This window comes from Mauremys reevesii, linkage group 4 (genome assembly GCF_016161935.1).
Source record: "Mauremys reevesii isolate NIE-2019 linkage group 4, ASM1616193v1, whole genome shotgun sequence".
NCBI lineage: Eukaryota > Metazoa > Chordata > Testudines > Geoemydidae > Mauremys > Mauremys reevesii.
The window spans coordinates 85,046,293-85,055,931 of record NC_052626.1 but is presented as its reverse complement, the minus strand read 5'-3'; the positions used below and the strand labels follow the sequence as shown (position 1 = coordinate 85,055,931).

The 9,639-nt window shown below is 44.4% G+C and overlaps 1 protein-coding gene across 1 annotated transcript; it reads left to right on the top strand.

The window, feature by feature from the left end:
* The first annotated feature begins 4,238 nt into the window (after nucleotides 1-4,238).
* DBX1 (developing brain homeobox 1) lies at nucleotides 4,239-9,281 on the top strand. The gene is made up of 4 exons (XM_039537646.1): nucleotides 4,239-4,809; nucleotides 5,437-5,538; nucleotides 7,584-7,786; nucleotides 8,822-9,281. Exons 1-4 carry the CDS (start codon nucleotides 4,440-4,442, stop codon nucleotides 9,194-9,196), a joined length of 1,050 nt encoding a protein of 349 aa, XP_039393580.1. The 5' UTR covers nucleotides 4,239-4,439; the 3' UTR covers nucleotides 9,197-9,281.
* The last annotated feature ends 358 nt before the right edge of the window (nucleotides 9,282-9,639 follow it).

Below are 9,639 nucleotides of genomic sequence, written 5' to 3'. Positions count from 1 at the left end.
TTTTGAGACTTTCAAGCGATGTTAAGGAGGGCAGTGTGTTCGGGGACATTTTCATTTCAATAAGCTCCTCTCTCCCCTTTTGGGGGGGGGGGGTTCAGGCAACCTATGTGAATATAATTTCTTATAAATGTGTCTTTAATGGATTTAATTCACCCTTGCCAGCTGTTTTTTAGCTATTTTGTAAGAGCAAAACAAACGTGCCAGGCTTGGAAAGCTAATTAAAATTAGTTTCGGTCACTGGGGCCAAGCTATATTTCCTGCAAACCATCTGCTTGATTGGCACAATAGAAGGATTTTCAAGAAAAAGGGGGATCTAGAAAAGCTTTGAACGAACCAACAGTTACTGTTCCTTGTGTTGAATTCTAAAGGTGAACGCCTTAGGTGTCTTAATAGAGCTTCGCACCCACAGCCTGCATTTAAGCTCTCAACGAGGTGGATAAGCATCATTAAAGAGCTTGGAAACGCATTAAACTCGAGGGATAGAGCATCCACCTTCCCCTCCCCCAGGAAAAATAAAAGCCACGTATATCTTTACTCTATAGATTTTCAGAACAACAAGTCAAAGTGCCCATAGTATACAGAGCCCTTCCGCGTTCTGAATCAGCAGCAGGGAGGCTCCAGCCAAACTGCTACCTGGCTCCCAGCTGCAGTCGAGAGCGCTACAAAGAGCTTCAGGAGCTTGCAAAAAAGTGTTTGGCAAATAAAGACCAATAAATAGAATGGAGCAAACTGATGACTACAAATCTGTCTCCTTTAATCGCTGCACGTGTCAAATAGTGCATTAAAGTTGATGGTTTATAAAGATATTCCACGATCATTTTCCTTTGTGATAGTTTACAGCCGAATATTACGTTCACGCGTTTGGGTTTGATTTTTTTCCCGCTTAATTAAAACAAATCAGAACTTTTCATTTGTTTATTATCTTGAAATTGCTCTCCAAGCCCAAGGCAGGTACAAGACACAATAACTGTGTGAGTGGAGACACAACCTCTGAAATACCGCTGAGCTCTCCATTTTCATAAAAAGACTTGCCCGCGATCCGTTCTGAAATTGATTCATGTTTCTGATCTGCAAGCTGGGCAGCTGGGCAAATATCTTGGCGGGCAATGCCAGTTGAGTAAAACGTTGCAGGGCTTTAAACAAAACCCGACCACATCGGTCTTTTACAGGGACCTACAAAAACCACCAATCGCTTATGAGGTTCTGTAGCATCAAATCCCCAGTCTCTGTCTTTAAAAGTTATTTCCTGCTTTTCGTTTCAGGCGTCTCATATTTTCCCTCCAGAATGACTGAGACCTTGTAAATATGACCGACACGGAGTGACACTGTACCAATGATACTGAACGGGAGGAGATGATCTAACTGACACAAACAGAATTCTGTATATTAGGTGAAGCAATCTGAGTGCCAATGCGGAGTTCTGGCTCTCTCGGACAATTCCGTGCAGATTACCAGCAGCCTGGGAGTGTGACACACGCAGACTTCAAAGTTTTTCCCCTCGATTTTTTTAAACTAAAGAGGGGGCGACAAAGAACGCGAGTGACTTTTAAGAAATAAATTTGAAGATAACGACATTAAAATGAATGGCAGGAAGCACAAAACCACATGAGCATAGGTCAAACGGCATTAGTCACAGGTTTTATCTCCAGACGTTAGAATTCTCTTATCTTAAACGATCACTGCCTTTGAAAAGAAACTTCCAAAGGAGATCACTTAAAATAAGATCCTTTCGTCCGATTTCTTGGTTTCTTATGGTCTATCTTCCCTTTCAATAGATGTCTAGTCCCTTTTGCCTTGGTGCTTAAGGAATTCTTTATGAGTGTGCTAAGACATATCACAAGGAACTGGGTCCACGTGTGCCACAGCATGCGCTTGACCCAACCTTCCAGAAAATGTCAGCCCCTTTTTTAAAAACCAGAGAAATTAGCAGCAGTTGGTCTATAGTGAGGCAAAATGCCCCCAATGTATATGTAAAGAAAGGAGTAAATCATCTCAATGGAACATAATGACTGTAAAAACTATGTGTTCTCAGATCCGCCTGGGCTGCTCTTCTAGACACTCAAGTTCTGCTGGGAAATACCGCGTTTGGGGATGCGGGTCGGGGAGAAGGCATTATTTATTGTTTGCAAAGTTCTATTCGATTGTTTTATTTGCTACTGTTCCACTTGCCCGAAAGCAACACCTTGAGAGCAGCCAGGCATATTGCATGGTCTCGCCCTATCCGTAGGGAAATGCTATGGTAAGAAAAGAAGTAAATGCAAAAAAAAAAAAAAACAAAACCCACAACAGAGCAGGATATGATACCGACAGACTAAGCCTCCCCACTGTGACTATGCACTGGAGTAGTGCATAAACTGCCAGCTTCCAAGTGCAGGTGTTTTAGAACTGGGCTTCATCTGAACTTAGTTGGTTCCTTTGTAGGTCTTGCTGGGGCTCTCTTTCTTCCTTGCTTCTGCAAAACGTTAACACTAATTTTAAAAATCGCAGAGTTCTTAAACTGATACCGAAGATCTTCTGAATCACCAAATACTCTTACAAGCGATAGGTTGTTGGAGCCTTGGAATAGCATTGGGGAAACTTGTCAGCATCATATACTTTCGATGGCCAGTTTCGACCTCTCTAATAAATAACTATTCGATTTGAATCATGGGAGAGGTTTAACAGACTTTCTTTCTTCCCTAATGTGATATAAATCGCAGATGCACTTTTATTGAATGGTTAAAGCATCGACATGGAGATAATCAACACAAAACACCCGGACAAAAACCATCGAGAGAAATAAAGCTGGTTAATAAGATTTTTGAGAAAGCTTTGTGTTAAAAAGTAAAAAGAGAAAACAGCTGAAGGTGACAGTTAGTTCATGGTTAATAGGATAAAGGCTGCATGGCTGAGGCTGCACACTTCTGCTTGCAAAGGTTCCGCAACACCAAAGAACTGAATAGGGTGCTTTTAAAACATTTAACACATCTGTTATATTATTTAACAGAGAAATCAGGTAAAACCACTTTTCAATAGCCTCTTTCATCGACCTACCCCAAAGAAAATTAACTACAATTTCATATATTTCCATATTTGCCATTAAAAGGGCTATCAGAAAATCACTTTTTACACTATTCTCTTAAAATATTACTTGTTCCCAGAGGAAAGTGGTGGGCTCTCTGTTTTGGGGAACATACATATACTTTCAGAGACTCAGATTCAAAAAAAATTGAATATGCATTTGGGGGGGATCTGAGAAGGATTCAAGCTATATTTTTAAAACTGCTGTTTATAAAGAATGGCACATACTCAAATAATATTTATGTTAGTAATATGGATCAAGACGTTGGAATGTTTCACTCGCCTTCACTTTCAAATAATGTTTATTTCTACCATTTTAAAAAATAAATTAGATAAAGCGTACTAGCCGATTTAAAGCGTCAATTGTTTGTTGTGTAACTAAAGAGTTTTATAGGTTTTTTTCCTATTTTTAATGTTCATATTTCCTCATGAACTAAAATAACTATTACATTTAAGTTTATTTGCAAACCTGTTGTTTGAATACATAAAATTACTTATTTACTATCCAATCATGGGCATAGTAACAAAAACCGATATAATCATTCAATCAGTTTATAGAACAGGAGTACTTGTGGCACCTTAGAGATTAACAAGTTTATATTATTCCAAATGCTTGTAGGCTTGATTTTTTGGATAGAAAAGATTGTCTTACATACGTACAGTATACTTTCAAATTTCACTGCATACGATAGCACGGAAGACATTTTCAGAAAACAATCAGATCCAATAGCAGGATCTTTTCATCAGCAGAGTTTAATTTTATGTTCACTAATTTGTATCTTCCATTATTCAAAAATGGTGCTTTTTTTAACAGCCCGTAGATAAGTTTGTATGAATATTTATTGATTTATTTCCTAAACTCGGCAGGGGAGCAGCAAATAAATTTAGTGCTTTCTTTAAATAATTCTTTTTCTATGAGGCAAGATGTCATTTGAAACTTTTAAATAGGCATTTAATTAGCTTGTGTGTGTTGCTTCTGAACAAAACCCTGCTGGGAGCCTTTGGAGAAATGTATTCCAAAGAGGCGGTCAATATGCAAAATTGATGACTACACTTTCTTTGTTGCAAGGCCATTGTGCATTGCTTGTTTATGAAGTCTAATCCAATCATAAATTGCACCCCTGGACCAATCAGAAAGCCCAGAGCTCTCGATGAATGAAGCTCAAGTGGAGAACTTTGTTGAACCCCTTTGTTCGAGCTGTCACTTTTGAAAGAGCTTTAGCAGGGCTGACCACTATAAAACCCATCATCCAGGAGGAAGGGCAAAGAGAACCCTGCCAGACTTACTAGTTGGATCTTTACTAAAGAGGTTTGCAAAGCAGAAAAAAATACCAAGCCAGGTTCCTTGGACCCTGAAAAGTATTTGCTCAGCCTCTGCGATGATGTTCCCAAGTCTCATAGCTCCTCCGGCTGTGTACCCGAGTCTCCTGCGGCCAACTCCTACTTTAACTTTGCCTCAGTCTCTGCAGTCAGCCTTTTCTAGCCATTCTAGCTTCTTGGTGGAAGATTTGATCAGGATCAGCAGGCCTGCCAGTTACCTGCCTAGGAACGGCCCTCCGCCTAGCATGTCCCCTCCAGCCTCCGGGACCAGCACAGCCAGGACAGACACTGTGACATCAGACCTCGTCAGCTGCAACACCTCTAGCGCTAGGAGGGTCTGTTCCCCGCAGACTTCAGTCTCATCCAATAACGATTCCACTTTCCTGAAGTTTGGGGTCAACGCCATCCTCTCGTCCACTCCTAGAGCTGGTAAGCGTCCAACTTTAGCGCCTCAATTTAGTGTTTCAGGAGGACTAGCAGGAGCGTATTCCTGTGCATTGTTTTCCAATCGGAAAACCATTAAGTACGTTAAGGGTGGGGAGGGTTTCTTCCTATACATCACTGCCAGTGTTGAAGAAATGATCATCAGCTGAGAGTTTGAGGAAGGGGCGGGGGGGAGGGGGAGAGAGGGGGAGACCTGCAAACGAGAAGCAGAGATCTTCTGCAGAGCATTGGTTGAAGAGTAATGGGAGGCCCTGGCTCTCCGTTAGTTCTGCCGCATTGCCTCCTGCATCTTTGCAGAAATGATGTGGGTCCTTCTAAATTTCGGAGAGCAGAGCTGTTTGTTTGTTTGTCGGTCTGATAAACGATGCCAAAGTGACTAATCTCTGCCTCGTTAGTATCAGTTCCCTGGCAAAAAGAAAACAAAACACTCCCAGGAACGGGATTATTTTTTAAACTAGAACCAGGCAGATTAATTTGATCCGTCTGCATCTGCTTTAGGGAAGAAATATTGTATTGAGCTGCTACTTTATCATCTCCACTGCTCTCTTCCTGCTACCGGTGGAATCCCATGAACGGTAAATATCTTTTTTTATTTGCTTTTATTTTTGCCAGAAACCTCCCCTGCGTTGCTTCCGAGTGTCCCTCCAAAGACATTCTCCTTTCCATACTTTGAAGGATCCTTCCAGCCTTTTATCAGATCTTCTTATTTCCCAGGTAGGTCTCAAGGCCCCTCCTCCCTCCTGACGCCTATCTCATCGCTCTCCTCCACTCCCACCCCCCTTACTTGTTCAAGGCATATCCCAGTCATATTTCTCCGTCCACCCTTGGGGGTTATGCTCTAGTTCAGAGGTTGGACGGAGAACAACATTCAAGAATCAGTCGCGCCAATTTGATGCCCTATTTAGCACAAGCAGTGACTGCTTGACATTTCGTACCAATTCCCCCCTGATCTACAAATTAGCCGGAATTGTCATGGTCCAAATTTGAGGCGGTTCCCTTCTCACAGAGAAGCTGCTGGCATCCTCTTCATGGCTGCGGTTTTCCCACAGAGTCAGTGCACTCTGCCGGTGATCCCCAACAAAAGTTTCAGCACCATGACCAATTTGGTCAGCTCCCTCTGGGCAGCCACACACAGACCTAGCGCTGACTTTACCATGCTGCTGATAGACATTTACCAGCCATGGGCTAATTTCCCATTAAGGGTCATTCAGTGTTCCAGTATTTTCACAAGACCACATGGAGCGTTCCCTTGTTTGGGGTATTCGGTGTGGCAAAAAAGCCACATACATACCCCAAATCCCTGTCCATTAGAAAATTTACAAATACGATCTGGGCAGGTAAACAAAACAAATCAAGACTACGATGAAAAGTCCATTAACCTTTTCATTCCCTACTTTGTGTCTTCAGTGTCATATTATGACTAAGTATTAACCACTTCTCCCAATAAGAGTTACATGGAAATGGAAATCTTATCCCCTTACAACTTGAGAGTATATTAATCATTTCGTTCTTGGGTCTCTAATTTCATATATTTATCTATATTAATTAATGGCTATTAAAATGTAATAAAATTTACACTGATTAAAAAAGATAAAAATCAAGAAGGCTCAGGGTATTGAGATCTGAGTCCTATGGTTGCAAAGTGGCAGGATTTGGGGCAACAATTAAAAAAAATCTAATTAGACAAACAAGCTATTAATATTTAAAAAAAAAGAGGACGAAAATAATCCAAGCTCTTCCATTCATGCTCCTGATAATGGAATTTGCTTCTTTTCTCCAGCATGTGAATGGCCTAACAAAAACAACTTGAGCTTTATAAATAGCTTTTCATGTCCATTTAATGAAAATGATTTGGGGAAAGAGAAGACTGTGTCATCAGTATTCTCCCAAGGAGCTTGGCATGCAGTTGTGTTTAGTTTGAAAGTGTAAATCTCTTTTGTTCCAATAATATATGGCTTTAGCTGCTTGTCCTCAGTCTTTTTCTGTTAGTTCATTACTACACAATTACCATTCACGCTTCATTAGAATCTCTGTCTCTCTTTGGGATTTTTTTAAGGCGAAACTGTGCCCTTTTTATCATACCAATACCATTGGGAACCAGTCAATGTGCTAATTAGCTGTTACTTTTCATGTCTTCGGATTGAATTCTTCAAGTTTTGTAAGGGGGGAGGGAAGATTAATATAAAAAAAGATGAATACTGATTGATCAAAACTGCATCTAAAGAGGACTTTTTTGTTCAAACCAGAAAAGTCCCTCATTTTCATCTCAAGAATAATAAAGTGTCTGAAATGATAAAAGCTTCTGAAAAATCAAATACTTTGGAGAGAGAGGGGGAAAAAAGCTTTTTTATTATACCTCTATTTTAGTTGGTATGCCTCGCTTTGCCTTTTCAAGCTGCAAACCTTTGAAACACATAACAAAACAGCCCACTATTGATACATTTTACACGTTTCAGTTGATGTATCTAATCCTAGTTATCACTTGTTGAAAGGAACAGTTATTTAAGCGTAAAGTTCCTTTCATTGCTTCAGGTTTATAGGTGCTGGTCTATTCAGTGGGATGTGTGTACAGAGTGAAAGAAAGGGGGGGCGAGAGAGTGAAAAAGACAGACAGACAGAAAGAAAGAAAAAGCTGGAGAAAGCGCAAAGAAGTTAAAGGAAAGAAGGGGAGAGAAGCGGAGAAGTAGAAAGCAGGGGAAAGCCTGTTTGCAGTTTCTTGGCTAGCTCAGCTTAGTCTCTGCTCTTGTCTCTTTCCCCAGCGTCCTCCTCGGTGGTGCCTATCCCTGGCACTTTCTCGTGGCCCCTGGCTGCTAGAGGAAAGCCCCGCAGAGGGATGCTTCGCAGGGCAGTCTTCTCGGACGTGCAACGCAAAGCTCTGGAGAAAATGTTTCAGAAGCAGAAGTACATCAGCAAACCAGACAGGAAAAAGCTGGCAGCCAAACTGGGGCTCAAAGACTCGCAGGTAACTAACAACCCCCGCGTGTGTGTGCATGGGGGAAGTGGAGTAGGGGGAGGGTGGCATGGGAGCCCGAGGACCAGCCATGAGATCAGCACCACGCCATCCAAGGGGAGAGCCTTTCGCAGGCCACTGGCGGGGATGTCCGTCTCTGGGCCATTGGGGCCAATCCTGCCAGCTGCTGGGCGCCACCTTACGGGCACCATCAGGATGAACAGCGTGTCCCTATGGACTCAGCAAATGTCGGTAGAGCCCCCAGAGACACACACGGGGGGAGAGAAATGTGGATTCCCTGGGTGGGGAGTTACAGCGTGTACACAACGAGGGCTCGCCTCGCTTGCTGGGATGGGGTTTCCATCCTTCCTCCCCTTCTCACGTGTCCCCGCTTTGCTACCTTTATCCTGGCGCACACCGAAGAGCCTTACCCCAAATATCTTACAATTTAGGGCCCGATCTTGCCAGTTCCCGGGCGCTCTCCGCTCCCGGCTGGCTGGGACCCAGCGCCCTGCGGGGTGGTAACGCCCCCCGCATCCAGCCTGCGCCCGGGCTAGCGCTGGACACGGGGGAAGAGATCAAGGGGCGGTGCGGGTGCAGTAACCGCTACGGCTGGAGTGGGAGGAGGCGGCGGCTGGCAGGTGGAGCAGGGAGACCCGAAGGCTGGTCCAGATTGGGGCTGGCTGGCGGGCGGGCATTCAAAGGCCAGCGGAGAGCCCAGAGTGGGGGAAAGCGAAAGGGAGAGCAAGCCGAGGCATCGCTGCCAGGAGCCGGTAGATCAGGGCTGCCCACCTACAATCTGCTAGTGCCCACTGCGCGCTGGGCACGGACCACCCCCTCCCCCGAGGCCTCAGTGCCTCCCCGGGGAGCTGACATGACTGGAGAGTCTATCGGACTCCCCCTGGGCCGAGGCCGCTCTCAGCAGCGGCGCATGGGAGCGGTGAAGTGGCAGCGGGGGTGGGGGCTGTAAGTCACACGTGCCCAGCCGCGCACGCTACAATTCTGTGTAACCGGAGCCCGGGGCTTTGTGACTCCCTTTCAATCCAGGTGAAGATCTGGTTCCAGAACAGAAGGATGAAGTGGAGGAACTCCAAAGAGAGAGAGCTCCTCTCCTCCGGGGGCTGCAGGGAACAAACCTTACCCACCAAGTTCAACCCTCACCCAGACCTCAGCGACGTGGGCAAGAAATGCTCAGAGGAGGAGGAGGAGGAGGAAGTGTCCCCTCTGTGCCCAGCCAGCCCTCAGCACACCCTGACCTACCACCAGTCCCCCGAGCACCTGCACTTGCGGGACAGACTGGACTCCCAGATGCCCCCCTCTCCATCCCACTCCAGCAGCCCCAGCAAACCTTCAGACTTCTCAGACTCGGAGGAAGAGGATGATGAGGGGGAAGAGGAAGAGGAGGAGATCACAGTCTCTTAGATCTCCTGCCTGCCCCCACCACAACAGGGGACTTTGCAAAGATGTAAATCAATAAACAGAAGTATAGAAGTGCTATACAATTGAAGAGGTGGTGTCCCTCCTGAATGTCTACATGGTTCTCACATGCAGGTTATTTATGGCATAGCCAAGTCTGTCTACACTTACACTCCTTTCCTTGTCTATTTGCTCTTCTTATGAGGCCTTGTATACCTAGCAGCCATTAGCCTTTCCCTTTGTATCTATGTTTAGCAACCAAACTTGTGTGATAGCTGCATTTTCCCCATGCAAGCCACAGACAAGATAACTGGAACCCCCTGCTTTGGAAGGCATGCTTGGTATATAGCAAGGGGGAAGTAATTAAATGGAGTGGAGACTGTGGTTTGGAGACAAAATCATGGTAAACGCTGTAATCCTTTTATTAGATTTCAAGAGAACTCTCTGCT